At 34.8% G+C, this 21,846-nt stretch overlaps 2 protein-coding genes across 2 annotated transcripts; one reads left to right on the top strand and one right to left on the bottom strand.

The window, feature by feature from the left end:
• Positions 1 to 1,119, bottom strand: LOC132549324 (trophoblast glycoprotein-like). The gene has a single exon (XM_060213247.1). The coding sequence runs from the start codon at positions 1,117 to 1,119 to the stop codon at positions 1 to 3; it is 1,119 nt and encodes a 372-aa protein (XP_060069230.1).
• Positions 1,120 to 4,626: 3,507 nt separating this feature from the next.
• On the top strand, positions 4,627 to 18,898 carry LOC132549330 (phenylalanine-4-hydroxylase-like). Its single transcript, XM_060213256.1, has 14 exons — positions 4,627 to 4,682; positions 6,499 to 6,558; positions 9,709 to 9,834; positions 10,110 to 10,299; positions 11,511 to 11,599; positions 11,802 to 11,869; positions 12,105 to 12,155; positions 13,257 to 13,402; positions 13,766 to 13,901; positions 14,353 to 14,479; positions 14,837 to 14,932; positions 15,329 to 15,462; positions 16,197 to 16,312; positions 17,218 to 18,898. Exons 2-14 carry the CDS (start codon positions 6,505 to 6,507, stop codon positions 17,265 to 17,267), a joined length of 1,383 nt encoding a protein of 460 aa, XP_060069239.1. The 5' UTR covers positions 4,627 to 4,682; positions 6,499 to 6,504; the 3' UTR covers positions 17,268 to 18,898.
• Positions 18,899 to 21,846: the final 2,948 nt, after the last annotated feature.

Genomic DNA, 21,846 nt, shown 5'->3' with positions numbered 1-21,846 from the left:
TCAGGTTAGAGTTGAAAACTTCAGTCCTTTATCTTTATCCAAACCAATCGCAATTGTTGCTGACATCGTTTCAAACAAAAGAGAAAACTGTGATTGTTTTGTGTTACCGAGTTTACCTAGATATCTGAAAACCGTGATGTTGCAGACGACGACAACGACAATACCGATTACAGCAAAGAGTATGCTTATGACGATGAACCCAGTATTGGTCTGTACTGTGGAATCAACACACACCAAGTCATTCGGAGATATATCCCACAAGTTTCTACCAAAGTGATGACCATCGAGGCATGTCATGTTCTGCCTGTCTACGACATTGACATTGGTCTTCATTAGCCAGTTTTTGAAATCCACAATATTACAGTCGCAAGCCCATTGATTCCCTCGTAAATCCACTGTGAAATTAACGTTTCTTTCATGAAGTTGATCAAACATTCGAATCGTCGTTAAGGTAACACGATTAAAACTGTTGTCACTCAAGTTAAGGAGCTGCATGTTTAACATGTTGCTAAAGCAAGGATCAAGCACTAGTTTGGCTAAATTGTTTGAGTGCAAGTCTAAAATCTGCAAGTTTGTTGCAACTTTGCATACAGTTGATGACATATCTGAAGCAAATGTCCAAATATTGTTTTCTCCGAGGTAGAGCTCGGTCAATGTTTCCATATGAGTATCATGAAAAGCTGAAGACAGATATCCAAAGTCTGACCTCTTTATTGAATTCGTCAATATAAGCTTTTGAAGGTTCGGGATTTTCGAAAAGACTGCAAAAATATTTCCTTCATCCATAGACCAACTATTCAACGATAGATCCAAGTGTTTAAGGTAGGGGATGCAGTAAAACGCTTTCCTGTGGATAGTACGAATGTTGTTGTTTCTCAAAACGACGTCTGTTAAATGGAGACGTTTTGATGGGTCGCCCTTACATTTTCCAAACATATTTCTCTTGAGCTTTGTGATATTACCACCAGAGACCGTAAGATGTGTTGTGGTCGGTCCGATAAACGCATACAATTCGTCGAAAAACTGTTGGTTGAGTCTTGTGTTGACTGTACCGCTACTGTGACAGTGAATGCTAGTCTCATCACAGCTGCACTCCGTCAGTTCAGGGCAAGGCACCATTATAGTGAAACCAACACTGAAAACAATGGACAGAAAAGGGTATCCTAGGCCGACCTTCATATCGTCAGATCTCCTGTCCCACTAACATATTCTAGAATGTGATAACCGGGTAATGGCGTGCGGGTACCTTCCAGTCGGTTACACTATAATGTTTGAGCGTACGTAGCTGATACCTGTGGTTTGTGCAACCAGGCATTTCAAATACATTTGCACATGTAAATACTGCATTTCTCTGACGAAGGAAATGCTGTTATGCAATTGACCATCTCTCGTATACAACTTACTGTCTTTACTATTTTATCCTTAGTCGTCGTAACTTCCTGTTTACATATATCATATGCTTTTCGTCGCCTTCTGTTTAATATACATATCTTCTGTGATTCTTGACGCCTTCTGTTTATACCATTGTTTACAACTCGACTCCTATTAACATATATCATATGATCCTCGTCGCCTACTGTTTATATATCTCGTGTGAACCTTGTCGTCTCCTGTTTATATATCTCTTGTTACCCTCATTGTCTCCTGTTTATACATCACTTGTGATCCTCATCGTCTCCTGTTTATATATCTCTTGTGATCCGCATCGCCTACTGTTTATATATCTCTTGTGATCCTCGTCGTCTCCTGTTTATACATCTCTTGTGATCCTCGTCGTCTCCTGTTTATGCATCTCTTGTGATCCTCATCGTCTCCTGTTTATGCATCTCTTGTGACCCTCATCGTCTCCTGTTTATACATCTCTTGTGATCCTCGTCGTCTCCTGTTTATACATCTCTTGTGATCCTCGTCGTCTCCTGTTTATACATCTCATCTTATCCTCATTGTCTCCTGTTTATACATCTCTTGTGATCCTCGTCGTCTCCTGTTTATACATCTCTTGTTATCCTCGTCGTCTCCTGTCTATACATCTCTTGTGATCCTCATCGTCTCATGTTTATATATCTCTTGTGATCCTCGTCGTCTCCTGTTTATAAATCTCTTGTGATCCTCGTCACCTACTGTTTATATATCTTACATGATCCTCGTCGCCTACTGTTTATATATCTCTTGTGATCCTCGTCGTCTCCTGTTTATATATCTCTTGTGATCCTCGTCGTCTCATGTTTATACATCTCTTGTGATCCTCGTCGTCTCCTGTTTATACATCTCTTGTTATCCTCGTCGTCTCCTGTTTATACATCTCTTGTGATCCTCATCGTCTCCTGTCTATACATCTCTTGTGATACCCGTCGCCTCCTACATACATTTCTCCTCGTCCTTACAGTTACTGAAGGGAGACACAATCACGTGGTAGATTAAGTATTACTGATGTCCTTACAGTTACTGAGGGGGACACAGTCACGTGGTAGAGTTATTATAACAGATGTCTTTACAGTTACTGACGGGGACACAGTCACGTGGTAGAGTAAGTATAGCTGATGTCCTTACAGTTACTAAAGGGAACACAGTCACGTGGTAGAGTTACTATAACTGACGTCCTTACAGTTACTGAAGGGGACACAGTCACGTGATAGAGTAAGTATAGCTGCAGTTACTGAGGGGGACACAGTCACGTGGTAGAGTTAGTATTAATGTTGTCCTTACAGTTACTGAAGGGGACACAATCACGTGGTAAAGTAAGTATAACTGATGTCCTTACAGTTACTGAGGGGGACACAATCACGTGGTAGAGTAAGTATAACTGACGTCCTTACAGTTACTGACGGGGACACAGTCACGTGGTAGAGTAAGTATAACTGATGTCCTTACAGTTACTGAGGGGGACACAGTCACGTGGTAGAGTTAGTATTAATGGTGTCCTTTTAGTTACTGAAGGGAGACACAGTCACGTGGTAGAGTAAGAATAATTGATGTCCTTACAGTTACTGAAGGGGGCACAGTCACGTGGTAGAGTTAGTATAACTGATGTCTTTACAGTTATTGAAGGGGACACAATCACGTGGTAGAGTTACTATAACTGACGTCCTTACAGTTACTTAGGGGGACACAGTCACGTGGTAGAGTTAGTAATAATATTGCCCTTACAGTTATTGAAGGGGACACAGTCACGTGGTAGAGTTAGTATTAATGTTGTCCTTACAGTTACTGAAGGGGACACAATCACGTGGTAGAGTTAGTATTAATGTTGTCCTTACAGTTACTGAAGGGAGACACAATCACGTGGGAGAGTTAGTATTAATGTTGTCCTTACAGTTACTGAAGGGGACACAGTCACGTGGTAGAGTAAGTATAACTGATGTCCTTACAGTTACTGAAGGGGACACAGTCACGTGGTAGAGTTACTATAACTGACATCCTTACAGTTACTGAAGGGGACACAGTCACGTGGTAGAGTTACTATAACTGACATCCTTACAGTTACTGAAGGGGACACAGTCACGTGGTAGAGTTACTATAACTGACATCCTTACAGTTACTGAAGGGAGACACAGTCACGTGGTAGAGTTAGTATTAATGGTGTCCTTTTAGTTACTGAAGGGGACACAGTCACGTGGTAGAGTAAGTATAACTGGTGTCTTTACAGTTACTGAAAGGGACACAGTCACGTGGTAGAGTTACTATAACTGACGTCCTTACAGTTACTGAATGCTGAGAGAGTAGGTGTAACAGATGTTGTGTATTCTATAGTGTGGTCTGATGTGAATTTTCTTTTCTTGGATTCCAACTTCATCAACGCGTTTGTTTTTCAATATCAAGGTTTGTATTAGTGAGTAAGTATAGCTAAAATGTGTAATATTTCCAACCATTTAAACAGATTTACGTGTTAATACAAACACTACTCTCCCCCTATAATGTTTTGTATATAGGGAATCCGATCACAAATCAATTACACAGTTCAATTTCTGCTGCATAGGCAGTGATTTAACTGATGTTGATTTAGTCAAAATTATAGTGTATTTCAATATCTCCATTGTGTCATTTTCTTTGTATTGATTTCTTGATTACAAAGTGACAGGTACTATGGTGTTTATTTGGTTCAATTCACTTAAAATGCTACAGCTCTGTATTTAATCCCAAGCGGTAGTCAACCTGGACTATACGCTTCCTTGTCGCGATCACTGGAAAATAGGTCAGCCTGACTTTTGATGCATGTAATAATATGACGTCATGAGGGATAATTTCTAAGACTATATGCACAGGGTGGGCAATACATAAGTGACAATTTTCTGCGCAGCGTCGTCATATGTTTACACTTTATGCTGGCATGACACAACCTTCACCGATAACACTACAAGATTTTATCCCGGTCAAGTTTTGTGTTTTCATCAGATAACAAAACAAATCTGGATTTGAACATGTTCATATTCTGCAGAGTGAAGGAACTGTAGAGCTTAAAATCTGGAAAAGAACAAATGTGTACATAATTTTGAAAAAGAAGATTTTCTGTGTTCGAGACATTTTACATAACTTCTGCCTGAGTTTCAAAAACTGGCCAAGGTATGGCGAGTTCAGGTGAGCTGGTGAGGGAGAGGATCAGAATAGGCCCTGGGGTATGTCACCAGACATTTGATGACATCACGAACAGTTCCAAGTATAACTGGATTGATGTTTCATTCGATGTAAGTACTGAACAACTATTCCTAAACATCTTCTGATAAGGTCTTCCTCAACTGAAACTGCTGGTGTGTTTTTAAAATACATAGTTGGTATCACATGAAATTCTCAGCGCATCTAAAGCAAAACTGTTCCGTCAATTTTATAAAGAAATAAGAAATGACGTATCGATTAATTTGAGTATAACTTCAATTTATCTATTTATTTATTTATTTTTTACGTGAATCATCTTTGAGTCTCCAACATTCGTAGGAAAGTGAATCATGACAGATCTGCTAGACTCTATTAACGGTAATAGTTAAGGTCCACACAATGGCTGGAATTGACCAATTAAAAAAAGGTAGGACACGAATATGCATGTATCGCATATAGCAATTATTCAAAATGATTCATATGCTTGATATTTAGAATAATTTAACAAATTAAAAAAAAAAAAAAAAAAAAAAAAAATTAAACAAAAGCTCTTGTTTCTTCTAAATGTTGTTGACGTTGATAAATCAATACTAACGGTAATCAATTTTAACCCGATGAGACAGGAACTCCATAATGGCTTGTTGACAGTTAAAAAGTGTATAAATTGCATGACTGTTGGGGAAAAAAGCGAAGTTGACAGAATACAAACTTCGATTCTTGATTTTGGTGGATGTCAGACAGCTAACCTCGTTCAAGAATTAATGGCTGTGAACGAGTTTATAAAATTCTTGGGAATAACATTATAACGAAAATACATGTATTGGCAGAGCGAATACAAAGCCTACGTCGAGAATCCCCTCTGTAACTATATCAATTTCGACACTATGAGGTTCAGACAGAAATTGACACGGTAGGCGATGGTAATATAAATTACATATAATGTATACAGTTCCATGGGTAATGTACGCGCAGACAGAAAGGTTTGAAATTTGTACTAAAGAAAACTTACCTCTATTCCATTATCGAGATAAACCTCTGTTAAAAAATATAAAGCTCAGATAACTTTATATTCAACATTACGATTAAAAGATCAAAATTTAGTTCCATCTTATATATATATATATCTATATTATGTTATTTGGTTTATCGTATATGTTCATAAATGCTAAGAAAATATACCTTTTGAGCCATTAAATCACATTGGTCACAACTGTATTTGGCTGGGATTTTGTGGAACGGATAATTTCTCCAAAAGTCTATAACATATAATGTTTTTAATATTTTGCAATGATATTAGTACGGTGTAAAACCTTTACATTAAGTAGACTTGTACACATTGGGAAAAAACAAACAAACTAGAACCCTTGAATGTACAATACATTCGTTCTCGCAAAAACGTAATCAGATCGTAAATGATTCCCATTTGATTAACCTTATGCATAGTGGTTTCATTTTCACGGCTGTCTTAATGATGACAGGTGGTATATTTTGTTTTATTTAATTTATTGCAACAGAAATAACAAACTCATTGTGTACAAGTTTAACAGCGTATATACTCTCAAGGCAAGGTAAACAAGTATCATTTTGATACACATGGAAAATCTAGTCTTGTATAAGATCAGAGACATATATAACGTCTCTGATAAGACATATGATAAATTTATACACTATATGAAAGAACTTGTATATAAAAAGGATACTCATATATATCCTTAATTGTAAGAAATATCTTATGTATAATTAATATAATTTCTTTTATCAAATAGGAAGACATTATTGAAACGGGCTATAGTAGTGGTCGGGAGGTGTGTTTGTATTGGCCAATGAAAACGTTCTTTCTGTAGGTGTGCATGTGGAGGTCATATTGTGTAGACTGCTACTGTAAACAGACATTCGTTGTTTTGACAGGACAACATGGATGCGGAGATTAGTCCAGCAAAACGGGCAAAAGTCGACAATGGCAATACCGTAAGTGTGTATCACTGAAATATAGAGATAATCATATATAAATTATGTTAACTACATATCGAATTTGTTTTGTAAAGCGAAAAACACTAATCACCACTCCGATATCAGCGCGTCACTGTTTTTGGAAACATGCCAACAATTAGCTGGCTAGTAAAGTTGTTCGGCGTCAAATAAATTTTACAGTGTGTATTCTATGTTGAAAAACAACTGTGCATGTGTATTGTTGTGTCGTGTGTTTAAACACAGACTGGCAAATATAGCCACATATCGATTTATGCTAATCTTATTGTCTGTTATATTTTTAGTGCAAAAATGCTTGCTAAAATAACCATCTCCTGTTATAGACTTTTACCAAGGAAGCTGGCTATTGCATAGTACATGCAATATTGGAATATAACCTCAATATAGATCAATTGCTCGTTTTATATGGCATTTACTGACAAACGATAATCTCGTGTAATCCCCTTTGGCAAGCTTAACCCAAAATGGCTTGATATTTCAATTAATCACGTTCCCACACGACCCATGGGCTTTCATAACCAATGGTACATTCAGTTGTAAATACTAAAATGTCATAACTAGAAATAAACAAATACCTGGCAAAATAGTTACAGATGTTTTAAACCCACACGATTCTTCGCTGCGAAAAGTTCAATATAGAATGCCTATACATGTCAAACTTCCTGCAACCCAGAAGATAACTGTATAAATACCCTGTGTTAATAACCAAGTCATAAATGTTCTTGTATAAAATTGTGTTAGATTTTAACATTATCACCTGCTTAATGTAAATGAGTGTCTAGAATACAACACTCTCTATTCCACGAACGTCTTGTATATACTATAAAATCGTGTCCCATTTTATGATGAAATACGCCACTTTAATGCGGTAAACTTGTGTTGGTCGAGTGGCCTCTAGCCTATAGCTACATCTGTCACCTGTCAGTTGGAATGGACATGTTAGCCTTGCCTTAGTGACCCAAGTAGTTCATCATCTATTAATTTACATATCAGGAGTTAGTTTTAGGTAAACCAGCCAAATTCACATTTGCATTTTTTTTCTTTTTTGACAAATAAACGGTTCTTACTTTTTAATGACCATTTCGGAACACATTCAATGCACTATAACATCCCCGACGGATGTCCTTTTTTTCTTCATATAATAATAGGCCTGTGCACGTCTGGTATGCAAATATTTACCTGTATGTCACAATCAATTTATCACGCTCATGTTCCCGCTGTTATCTAGAACTTCGGAAGTCACGGTGGTGTATTTCGCATTTTTGTGCATGGTCGTGATGTTACACCACATTTTCATGTGATCTATTGAGCCATAGACTTTGAATATATCGAAACGATTCATCATTGCCAATTCTTTCTAAAATATTACAAGAGAAATATATGTATTTAAAGCATATATTTTTGTGAGAAGAATGAAAAATGCCAGTTATATTGTTTTAGAAACTTAAAAAAAAAAAATCAGCAAACGGAAAGAACAACCCGGGAACAATGTAAAAGCTTGAAACGTGAACAATATGACGTGGGTAATTGTTTCATGTGTCACAAACTAACTTATGGAGTATGAGATAAGGGCAAACCAATGTACTATAATGCAATGCTAAATTCATGCGAACACGCCAGTTAGATAACGGAATGATACGTGACGTAGGATGTACTGTAGACATGCAGTTTATAAACGACCTCATCAAGGATAAGATGAAATATCCAGTCTGCATTTAACGTGCTTTGTACAGAATAATAATGACGAGGATTGAAATTTCATTTTTCCATTATGAATACTTTAATACATTTACGTCACATGTATTAGCCAACAACGCAAGAGAGAGTCATAACGTTAATATAATGCATGATTTGGTTATAGTGTTTTGTACTGATGGCTTGTTAAACCCTGCTACATGTTATCATGTATAATTAGCTCAAAGAATCGATGCAATTTTAAGTACTGAGAGGAAAGCATTAAAATGCAATTATATTGATCAAACGGCGTGTTATAGTTTGTGTAAGCACGGTTAATGCTTGAAAAATCTTATTCTTCAGCATTATATTTACATATGCAAGAAATCGAAGATGAAGTTGTAATATACGACAGTGCTTGGTAAACACACCGGGTGTACCAAAGTGTTATCGACTTTCAGTTAAGTCGACCTGACCGTGAACTCCCGTTTATATGTTTTATCTGCTCCACGATAAAAATGTGCTGATGCAGTTTGCTGTCACGTAAAGACGGGGGAAGCTTACAGTTTTGTTGGGTGTCTTCCTTGTTATAGGTCACACTTTACCAATGAAGATGAAAGGCGTGTAGCTCTATTCCAATTACGGGAAATTTATTTTCTAAAGCATGACACCTTTGATAGTATATATTTATATAATTATGAAGATAGTTTAAGTTCGATATATTTTATAGAAAGTTTTTATGGTTTCAACTTTGATCATTTCGATATTTTATCTCTATCTTACGTCAATAGGTTGTTGTTTTGTCCATTTATAAAGGAACACTCCAAAATTTCTTTCCATTTTGAGTGTCATGGTTCTGAAGCATGCATATTGAAATCAAGTAGTCATACGTGCTGTAATATTTAATCACCGTAACAACAGCTCTGAAAAGGACATTTAACACAAACTATGATATACAAAACACACGTTACAACTCGCTGGTTCACCTGTAGTGTAGCTTGTAGCAGTATATTGACTGGGGAAAAATCATTCTCAAGGTTATTAGTAAGCGGAGAGACAAGGAGACTGGCGGAAGGGAATGTAGTAAGGACAGAATATATTAATTTCACATGCATGGTTTGTGAAATATTATGAGGAAATGTCGACATTTTGACATTTTACAACATTAGAGACACCTTCGCCATCATAAGTAAATGGTTTGAGAAATGTTGACAGCGTGGTATGTTACATCTGTCTTTATTTTATTGTTTATGATGCCATCTCTTTCCCGGGTTACTATGACTATACAAAACTCAATATCATGTAAGGATCCACATTTTCCCTGATTTACCAAGACTTAGTCATAGCCCATTGTTTCCGAAACATTAAGCTAATGTTTCTTTGTAAAAAGTTCAATATTCTCTTTCTGTTATGTAGTAAAAATTACTGTCTTTATGATCTGTTTTTAAACTGTAGGAAGATGGTGACCTGAAGACATATCATGGTTACATTGAGGAGGAACACGATAAAAACGCCATCAGTCTCCTATTCTCTACGAAAGAGGAGGTCGGGGCACTGGCTGGCTGTCTCAAAGTTTTCAAGGTAAGTTCTAGGTAAAGGTCATACCTTGTTATCAGGGGGTATTTAGAATTGTATTTAGAATAGATATTGTGCTATTGTTAACGTAAGGTAAAAATATTTAGGACGCCATTATGACTCAGTGTATCAGTTTCTTGATGAAGAAATCGAACTTTGGCTAATAATTGCAATAGTGCAAAACACATTAAACTTATCGTCATTGATAACGGAGTGATGTATAACTCTATATTCTTCTTTAAATTCGTGAATATAACGATTGAGTAATTCCGGTATTGCAGAAACACAAGGTGAACTTGTCCCACATAGAGTCTCGTCCGTCGAAGAGAGGTAATGATAGTTATGACTTCTTTGTCAATTGCGATTCTCACCAACAAGCAACGTTTAGGACCATGGTGGATGAACTGCGAATGCGTACTACAACGTTGAAAATTTTAACACGAGACGGCACTGATGAAGGACCAGGATCAGGTAGCGTCAGTTTTGTAACATTGGAAGTTTACGATACAATAACGGGATGTAAATTTAGCTGTTGTTGTTTCTGTCGATTGTCTAGGAACGTTGAGGGTTTCTTTGTTTTCCGAGTCAAGTTGTAAGTCCAAATTGTTTGCGAAAATAACACACTGTTTGAAGAAGGCATACTAAAGTCATTCATGGATAATCGGACTGGTGGTATAGATTTGTGTCATTGATTATTATTGTCTAACACAAAACTAATGACGTGGCGTCAAAAATTAAGTTTTAATACATTTAATAAATAAAAGTAAAATACATTTTGTATTGACGTAGATGTGTTGTAATGTATGCACAGCCACACGGTATCATTTCTGTGTCACTGAAGTGTACACTATATTTGGCTTGTTTTGTTCTGTAGTCGAAATCCCAAAATTGGCTTGACTGACAGACAATAACAAACGCTGTTTAGTATTTGTCTGTGGTTTAGGTGAACTTGTATTTCAAAATTTTCACGAGTGTAAATTATTTAATACAGCATTCTTAATGGTCAGCAAGAATGCGATAAAACGTTTTTGTTTTTTCTGTATCTTCAAATTACTGGTATAAAAATAAATTAAAAAATGGTCATTTTAATATTCGAGAAAGTTTGCTAATTTGCGATATAGTATATAGCTTGTTGGTTAGATTATCGTTATAAAACCACAACAAATGTTCCCGATCACCAATGTATACATGTTTGTGTAGTTAAAATCATCCTCAATGTATACATTATCTTGTGTAATAAATAGTGATTTACAATCTTTACGCTACACAATCATGATATATGAAATATGAAAAGTGGAATAGAAAAGCAGCTAGAATTTGTATTAAATCCTCTTCTTATGTATTATTCCGCACGCTTTCCTTATTATTGGTATTACAATCTAATTGAAAATTAATCTGTAAAATACATATAAAGTTTCAAATTATGGGGACATCAAATTAAAGGATACATTGAAACATTTAACGTACGCGGTGATCAAAAGATGGAGGTAATGCAAGTACAAAATGTAGTACGAAAATAGTTCCAAGGGTTCAGGAATTTTCCGCCCAGAGAGTTTTAACAATACTTACATCTTTATGATGTATTGTCTTTCATGAAAAAAAGGAGAGGGAGAGGATTGCAAACAGCTAAAAATAACTTTAGCCTTTATGAATGTCTAACACTTCTTTTTAATTTTTTTAAGTTCCTTGGTTTCCAAGAAAGATCAGCGAGCTTGATCGATTTGCAAACCAGATCCTTAGTTATGGTTCGGAGCTTGACTCGGATCATCCGGTAGGTATCAGAAGACTATAATGCAATGCCCGGGAACCTCTGCCTTTACAGACTCACTGTACAGCTAGATCATTGCAACTAATATATTACCATGATATTTTTACGTTTGGTGCTTTGTCCTTTACGAGTTGAGAAATGAGAAATATGAGTTGTATCAACTGTACGCTCAATTTGAATGATATGGAAAAGATGTATTTTGCAGGGATTTACTGACAGTGTTTACAGAGCGAGGAGGAAAGAATTTGCTGACATAGCCTTCCATTACAAACAGTATGTACTATAGTTGTATAATTATGTGCAAAACCTATCTGAAAACATCATTGTCATAAATTTGTATACAACATACAATAGCCCCACTCAATCAAATCTGAAATATAGCAAACATTTAATCCTTTTTACATACAATGTACATAGTATCTTTATACGTTTATTATATTGTATACAGGACAATCGTTTCTAAGACTGACGTGTTAATCAAGATCTCTTACTCGCGTTTATTTTTCAGTGGAGAAGAGATACCACGAGTGACCTACACACCAGAGGAAATCCAAACCTGGTGAGAGATTTCAGTTTTTAAATATCGCGCATGTGTGTTTTTCCGCAAAAAGTTTGAATCCAGTTGTAAATGCCTCGTACATAAAATATTGTTATTTGCACGGCAATAATACAATCTAATAAAAGGTGATTTAAGGTATCATAAACGACACCCAGCACGTGATCTTTATGGCGTTATTATTGTGTGCGTAGCAACGGCAGCGGTTTACCGTTAAGACTATTTGCTTTTCTACACTGTGGTTTAGGAACAATTCATTTTAGTTCGAATCCGGCTTTAGTTGACAAAAGAAAGCAGCCTGCACAGGGAATGTAAATATACGCATTAAACTGCACATTTCGTGAACGTATCATATTGTACAAGCGGGCATTATTTGCATGCAAAGTTTTTTTTTTGTTTATTACTAGAAAAAAGCCGCAACAATATAATGTTTAAATGTTAAACAATTGTTGTAAAATCTTTTGGTGTATTCCATAATCTTCAGGACAGTTTTGATTATTTGAATATTTACAGTATAGTATATATGTATTATTGGCAACATTCAATGGATTTTGATACGAATTATCGAATGAGGACGGATTGTAAACACATGTTGCTTAGCCACATCGATCTGTACAACTTATGTTGCTTGGCATATCATATAACTTGAATCCGCCGCAATATGTACTTCGTTCTATTAGACAAAAGGCAATCAAAACACTTTTATCAAGCTCTTTAAGAAATCAGAATATATAGCAGAAAGCGTTTGAATATTACAACAGCAGTGAATATTAAAGAGATTTCACTTTTGAAGTAAAGTTCAAAAAGCTAGATTTTTGTATTCCTCTGATATTTCATGCTGTCAATTCGAGTGTAATACTGTATAATTTAATTTTACCTGTTTTACATCAATGCAGGTGAATATTGGGAAGTATTGATCTACCAGTTGTGAACTGCAAATATCGTGTTAAGTACAGATATGATCTATTTTGGAAACTTTGCTTAAATCTGTTTTAATAAATAGAGTTATCTATGTATGTACCTTTCCATGTATTTATTTGATGTTTACTTACCGCTTAAGCCGCCTTTTATAGCTTAGTTAATGTTTTGTACCACATGTTCTAGGTCGACAATGTATGACAAGTTGACAGCACTTTACCCTACACACGCCTGTCGGGAGTTTAACCATATATTCCCACTCCTGGAAGAGAACTGTGGCTATAGACGGGACAATATCCCACAGCTCGAAGACATTTCTAAATTTCTAAAAGGTTGCAATAATCTACAAAACATTTGATACCACTTTAGTTTCATTTGTAATAAAGCAACAATTAAGTTAAAATTGGCAAAAGTCAGTTTTCTTGACATTCTGATGTGAAAACTAATATTACCCTTACTATCCAGACGCTAACTGGTTTGATCAACTTATAAGTGCTTAGCAAAAATGCCAAAATGAGCTATGCCCAAATTATCAATCTCAGATTTTTTATGAGAATTATCTTAGTTGATTGTCTCCTTACAACGGTTTCGTTTTGATTCTTTTAAAATCTGGAAGACATTACGTCCAAGGGTAGGTATATAATGGTATAACAAATAAGTTTTCGTCGAATATATGGAAATGTCTTCTACTTCAGACTGTTCCGGCTTCAGCATAAGGCCCGTCGCTGGTCTGTTATCATCACGTGACTTCCTGGCTGGACTGGCATTCCGTGTATTCCATGCAACACAATATATTCGTCATAGCTCAAAACCTATGTACACACCAGAGCCGTAAGTTACTTGAAAGACACTTTCTTCATACAGATATCATACAATGGTGTCTTGTCAGCCATTTATTCGTTGACCGGAACAAGACAACCTCGTCGGTAACCGGTTTGATTAGGTAACACGTTACAGTAGTATATGACTTGTGAAATATTTTCGAAAATCATCATAGTTGTTAAGTATTTCTTCTACACATTCCTTATCTGAAAAATACGTCGATTTTTGATCAATTTTATTCAATTCTGAAATCAGCTAGTTACCTAATATTACGAGTTAATCTATGTATCCTGAATTTTCACATCACTGGGTGGAATATTTATTGATATTCCTAAGTAAATCATCAACAGGATACTTTAACAATGAACATTACCTGGCTTTAAACAGGTGTAGTAAATTCGTCTACTTTGTTTAAAAAAATTGTAACGAATTCTTATATCGCCCTTTTTTGTTGCTTCAGTGATGTGTGTCACGAGCTGATTGGCCACGTGCCTCTCCTAGCAGATCCTTCATTCGCTCGGTTCTCACAAGAGATTGGTCTGGCCAGCCTTGGGGCCCCTGACGAGTACATCCAGAAACTTGCAACGGTAGAATGCTTCAACGATATTGTATTGATTTCCGTAATACGTAGATTGACATTATTTTGAAAATACATGTTTATATTTCATTTACTGTAGTGATTATCTCAGAATTTTGGCATTTTGAAAAATGCACTGGGCATTATTTGTAATATTTCAATATTTTGATGTAATAGTCTCCTTGATTTAAAGTGATTCTAATGAGTTTAGCAATGATTGTAGTAATTAATGATTTGGTTTTAATTGACCTTGTGGTATTGACAGCATCATATTCACGATATTCCTTTTTTTATCTGTATTTGAAGCAGGACATGGCTTACACATTGATAAAACCTTGAATTAAACAGGATATTTATATTTTAACAGTGCTACTGGTTTACGGTAGAATTCGGACTGTGTCGCCAGGAGGGAGATCTTAGGGCGTTCGGAGCTGGACTTCTGTCATCATTCGGTGAACTTCAAGTAAGTGGTTGTTAAAGGTATTGCTATTAATTCAATACTCTAAGTTATGAAATTCCACTTCACGTTTGAAAATGTTAATTCTATTACTACGGTCAGCACCAGGGCTTGGAGCACTGGGAGATCGTGGTAGATATAGTAATTAAAAATTAAGATTAAAAGGAATTTTGAAATAACAAGATCATTTTTGTGTAAGTACATGGCAGAATTAATCAAAATTAATATGACCTATCTCTCCTGTCTAATATATACCATCTTTATAACGCGCATGTAATCAACTCCAATGTTGAAGAAAACGTAACTTTTTTATGTTGAATGTTCGGTTACCCAAATGTGTGATTGTGTGATTGTATATCTCGACGAGTGTACCGTTTTTGAACCAGACCCTTTATTAAATAGTATTGCCTATCGGACAAACCGGATCTGAAGGAGTTCGAACCTTCCAAGACTGCGGAACAAAAATATCCAATTACCGAGTTCCAGCCCGTGTACTTCATTGCTGACAGCTTTGAGAACGCTAAAGAAAAGATGAGGTCAGTGTTTATTTCCTAGTTTTGTTTAATTTGAAGTAACATTTCAGAATATACACATTTACTTGACATGTTTTTCTGAAATCATCAGATAGAATTATATTTATCTGGTGGTTTATGAATCTTATTCAAATATTGGACTAAGGAATCTTCCCATCTGCAATTTTTGACATTTCTTTCAATTACTTTGGATTTTTCTCAGTCGCCTCCTAAGTTTAACAAGTAGGCAGCACTGACGAGTCATAGAAGGACGACACAGCATTATGAATAACTTCGATTAATTGTTTGTACAATCTTGTCATTTCCGTCTCGATTGTCCTTTATGACGTTTCATTACGTTCTGAATGAAATAACTTATTAATGTCTGTTCTTAAACATTAAACTATCTATTCAACAATTTATACATATGCCTTTCTTGTCGTATACATGTTTCATAAATATACAAAGATCACTGGAGCGATCTAGTACTAAACATGGTTAGATTATAGGCAATGTTTCTATAATGTAAAATCAAGCGATGTCATGACATAATTAATGGAAAAATGGTAATATGTATAATTAGAACCTTTGGATTGTTTGTACAAAAGTTTTCTTCGTCATTATTAAACTTTGAGCTAGGTATTTTTATCACAGGTTTCCCCTTCATGTTTGATTAATCATGATTAATCAATGCTAAGCTACCACAAAATATGAACTAGTGAGAAATCTTTAAAATAAACCATGTGACTTGTTTCCAGAGCATACGCGGACACGATCCCACGACCATTCAGTGTGCGATACAATCCTTACACTCAGACTGTAGAGGTCATTGATAACAAAAACCAACTGCTCAACTTGACGCGGTCAATCAAAGGTATAGTAGTACAATAATCCTTCGATACAACAAAAGCCAAAAGTCCATAATTTCTTTTTTGTTAATGCTATTTATTTGTGTATCTGTTCATCCATTTTCACTGATAAAGACGGTCACGATTAACTTACGTTTTGGTTGTTTCCAGCATATTCAGTTATATGAGTGTACTTATCGCAAACTCTGTATTTATTTTTGTCATCTTAAATACCTGTCATTAAATGTTTAAAAAGTATTTCAACAAATATATTTGATATTTTGTGCATAAACCTGTATTATTCTTTTATTATATTAACTCCACTTTGTCTAGTTTTTCTATAATATGGCAAGGATATAACGATGCTTGTTTCCACTACTTATAGGCCGTCATGTAAGAATTTTTGTAATGTAACTATTTATTGACCGTTAAATTGATTTGTTCTAGATGTAGGATACGTTATTCAGTGTAGTTAAAAATACTGTTTATCGTTATGGGTCAAAGAATTGGAACAAAATCCTTGACATGAACCCGATCTGATAAAGTAACTGTTTGAATAGTTGTGTCGCGATAAATTGTAAGATAACCTGTATTCAAAGTCCCGGGACAAAATGTCAGAGTTTTCGAAGTACAAATGTTCACTTCTTTGTCTCCTCGAATAATCCGTCACTTGAAGTTTTATCATTCGGTAAATATTGCAGCTTTTGATAAACGGTGAATTGTTAGAAATACTTTATTCACTACCATTGGTATTACGTGAAAACAAAATTTATAAAACCAAATTATCGCGTGTTTTATGGGTCAAGTTAACTAGTTATTTCAATAAATGAGTATGTTGTTATTTAATGAGGTAATGCTTTAATGAGGTGATAGGATTAGGTGTTAGTCATTTTAGTGAATTCTGACCACGTGCTCAATGTATATATTACAGGTGATTTGAACCTTCTTGAAGATGCCTTGAAGAAAGTTGGGAAATTATGAACTATGAACAGTGAATGGTTTTCGAGGAACAAACACACAATAATGACTTCATTCCTAAGAAAAGACAGTGTAACGTTATTTTCAGTATTCACAAATGTCCACTGGAATATGTAATAACACATTTTAGAATGATTTCGTCAAGTATATTCTCATACCTTGTATGTATATTCATAAATGCATTTTCATAAATGTAAAGTTAGGTGTCCGACATCATCGCGATGGGTGTGATAATTTTTTTTGTACACGTTCGAGAATTTGTGCAAAAAAACGGAAATCAAACGTATACTTAAAGATTTCCTCTCATTTTTTTCATAATGTAGTATATTGTTGTGTTACTGGAGAGAGGGGGCGGGGGAAGTCTAGATGTTACCTAATAAAGTTTAGCATGACAACATATATAAATATCTCTATTTACACAATTAAGGATTATCTTGTCTTCAATTCATTTTTCTCTGTCAGTATTATAAAAGAACGCTAGTTCGTTGTCACAGATGCAAGATCCTGACGTCATTTATTTTCTAGTCAAATTTGGATAGTATTATTATTATTATTACCGGTTGTTGCTGAAGTTGTATGCTTAAGATTACATGCCATATTTTCGAAATTGAGAGTTAAGGTCAATCGCAAATAGAGGATTAGTTTTTGAGTATTCAAATAGCAGGTGATAAACTGGAACATTTTGTTGGGTGAAGTGAAATGCTAATGAACAAAGTAGAATAGAATATGTTTTCTTGATCAATTTATTAAAATAAATGAAAAATGCGGAAGAATATAGCATCGTATTCTAGGAAGCAGAAAGTAATAATTTTGTAAACATTTTAAACAAAGTGCTAAACATATTTCAGGAAAGCCTAAAGCCTAAGATTATGTACACTTTAACTAGTTATTTCAGAAATTCTGTCTGCATTAAGCATGAAACAAAATTGTATATTTTGTACATATGTGGAGATATATTAGTTTTCTTTGAATTGAAGCGCTGTTAATATTGACATATAGTTTAATTGTTATACTGTTGTTAAACAACATACTTTATATATCTACTTACGTTGAACACACAGATATGATTTTGATGTGTACTTATGTGTATAAGATATGAAATCACTGAAATCATGTTGTTGTATAGCTTTAACAAATATAGTTTTTCTTTGCTTACAATATAAATTTTGGTTTCAAATTTCATTTTAAAGTCATTCAATACACCGAGCAAATCATTTGATGAAATCGTCTTAAAGAAACTTAAAGTCGCATAATATTTTAAATACATATTGTCATTGGGGCGTCTTACTGTTGGATGCTGAAATTATTTAGTGTAAATATTTGTCACACAAAGAAAGACAAAGTTTTGACATTTTGTCCAGTTTGGTAATTATTGACAATACACTTTTCCACAAGATACGGATCATGGCAGTGTCATCTGAAGTAAGGATCGATTCTCATCAAAACAAAAGTTTTGACGTGTATATAGGGAAAAATGTTGGTCTGACTAAGTACCTATTCGCATTTGTAAACTTCTTGCATATTAAGTTTAGAAATTTTTAGTTATCCGATTAGAGGATATTGCTATAATGTATCAGCTAGTATATTAATCATGTTTTTTTCATATACATAAACGGTGTTTGTATATATTTGATTTCTTCAATGGTTTTTTAATTAAGTATAACACACTTGTGGGATTTCCATTTTAAAATAAAGAGTAAAATGCATGGAGTGCTTAAGTCATATTCTTTTATTTCACTTTATCCACCTCCTTTGTAGCCTGATTTAATCTCAGGAGACTTGTGTGTTCAGAGAAGTTCACATGATTGCTAAGTATAAACATGAACATATACCATGAAGATTTAAAGTGTAAACATAAATATAGACCATGCATGTTTGCAGTATAAATATAGACTAAATATAGATTGCTAAGTATAAACATGAACATATACCATGAAGATTTAAAGTGTAAACATAAATATAGACCATGCATGTTTTCAGTATAAATAAAGACCATGCAGGTTTTCAGTATAAATAAAGACCATGCAGGTTTTTAGTATAAATATAGACTATGCATGTTTTCAGTATAAATATAGACCATGCGGGTTTTAGGTTTTTGAGATACTTTGTTTGTGATACGAACGAGTTACTTCCCTTGACACCTCAAATCAAGTACTAGCATGACACATTGATAAGGTTGTGTGTCTCACTAATTTTCGACCGAATTCGGGTACTTTTAAATGATATTACTAGTAACTATACATCGCATTCTGTAGATTTACACGAAACGATTTGAGGTCATCAGTAAAATAATCTCTATGAAACCAACATAGTTTATCAATTCAAATATACTCTAAACATTTTGATAATGTATAGACAATGTCAATTAAGTTTCAGTATAATAGCAAATAAAAAATGACATCAATGTGTTAACGCTAATTATATATTGACAGATTGACAGAAGCGATTTTATGCATTTCTAATAATATCTTTAATATTATTGGGAATTTTACTGACCTACTTTTATGATAAAAAGAAAATAAATGCGTTTTGTGGTTGAACCCGACATGGGAGACATGCAGCTTTAGATGAGTCTGTTCCATGAGTCGATAGATCAGAGTTAAATTGAAAAGACCGTATCACTACAAGGTGGATACTAAATGTAGATCGCTGAAAAGCAAAACATGGATTCAATCTTGAAGTTCCCATCACTATTGAATTACTTTTATGAATTTTAAAAGTTTAGCAAATATGGAGAAAGTGATATAGAGACCAGGTGGATCGTGTTTTGGAAAGAGAAATAAACAAGACGTAACTTTCTCCATGGTTATATATATGATCAATATAATTATTTTCCGTAAAGTAACCATAACAATTTCCATCGTTTTAATGAATCATGCATACTAAGTTACCTTGAACTCTATATACTGGGTTGCATCAACAATTTTGAGGCATTGACCTTCTGTGGTTTTATCCAATGGAAATATTGATATAGATTAAAAAACGGCTTTTGAATGATACATTATTTCATTACCCGCATCACGTAAAATATCTTGCGTCAAAATCGCAGGCAAAACAGTCAAGGGAAAGATCGATGGGCAAATGAACAACACCTGGTCCCGTATTCATAAAAGCGTTCTCATGCTCAAGCATGGATTTTGTGTTCAAGCCTCATGCCTTGTTTAAGCTTAATATTAACAAATAAGGCTGATTTTGCCGAAGATTTAAAACAATTTGAAAGAACTTCAAGTCAAAGTTATATTCAATGTTTATATTTGACATTTGTATTATTTTATATGATTTAGGTGAATAATAAAAAAGTTTGCTTGAGCACAAAATCTATGCTTGAGCATGAGAATGGTTTCATGAATATGAGCCCTGGTTAAAAACGTTATGATTCAACACTGCATGTGTTAAAAAATAGACCAGAGACGACTGCCCTGTCTTATTCGCAGTTATTAAAATAATGAGATATTAATTTCTCTATTTCAGATGTTAATGTATTTACAGGTCTAAGATGAAGAAATCTCTCTTAATTTGAATTTTTATTTAAAAAAATATGCTTCCCTAATCACTTCTGCGTTTTGCAAATCCTATACAAATGTAGGATGCTTTAAGAATCATAGATGGAGTTGGGCATGCATTCTTCAACAGCAAAATCTTCATTATGACAAGATAAAAGTTGTATGCAGTATCGGACTTTGCAGAGAACAAAGTGTCTTTGAATTTCAAGATGTTGACGACTACATGCTTTTCAAACATATATCTAATCGGTACTCACATAGGAAGTCCTGTATGTACACATATTTTTAAGGAAAGTTCTAATTTCATAACGGTACTTTTACTGCTCCTCGCTTGTTTACCTTACTTTGCGTCCTTGTACACATAGGAAGTCCTGTATGTACACATATTTTAAAGGAAAGTTCTGGGATTCCAAACAGGCAAACAGTTTCATAACGAAGGTAACTTTTACTGCTCCTTGCTTGTTTACCTTACTTTGCGTCCTTGAACATCCCATGGATACTGCTGGTGGACTCTAAGTCCCCGGGCTTTGCCGAAACTGCGTGTCACGTTTTGCTTCATTCGAATAGTGGCACGGTTCAGAATATACACATGTATTTTACGTTGTTCTAAAATTATTTAATATATGAAAAGTGCACCTCCTCGTCTAAATTTTGAATTTTCTTTCGATTACTTAAGATTTTCCTCAGTCACCTCCTAGGCTTCAACATTTAGGCTCTTAGCAAAACTGACGAGTCCAAGTAGGACGAAACAGAGGTATTATGTATGATGATTAATTCATTGTTTAACGCTACTTAATCTTATCTAAATTCTATTACATTGTGCTGTTCACCTGTGTACAATCTTTAAAATCGTGCCGTATTCTTTTTAGAGAATTCACCTATTACTCTTGTTGAATATAGGATGGAGCGAAACCGTGTTTCAGAACGTTTATTGTTTTCTGTCATCGTCATGTCATCTACAGGTGTGTTAGCATTATCACGTGATCAGTTAGGTAACAGACAATAGTAGATTGTTTAGGATTGTTATCGACCAATCAACCACTCCCCTGTTCGTGCCTTATAGAAGCCTTTATGGGGAT

Source organism: Ylistrum balloti, unplaced genomic scaffold (genome assembly GCF_031769215.1).
Source record: "Ylistrum balloti isolate Yb309-2 unplaced genomic scaffold, AGI_CSIRO_Ybal_v1 Utg370054, whole genome shotgun sequence".
In the NCBI taxonomy this organism is placed as follows: domain Eukaryota; kingdom Metazoa; phylum Mollusca; class Bivalvia; order Pectinida; family Pectinidae; genus Ylistrum; species Ylistrum balloti.
Note: the sequence above shows the minus strand (reverse complement) of the source record. Positions and strands in the feature narration are given on the sequence as shown.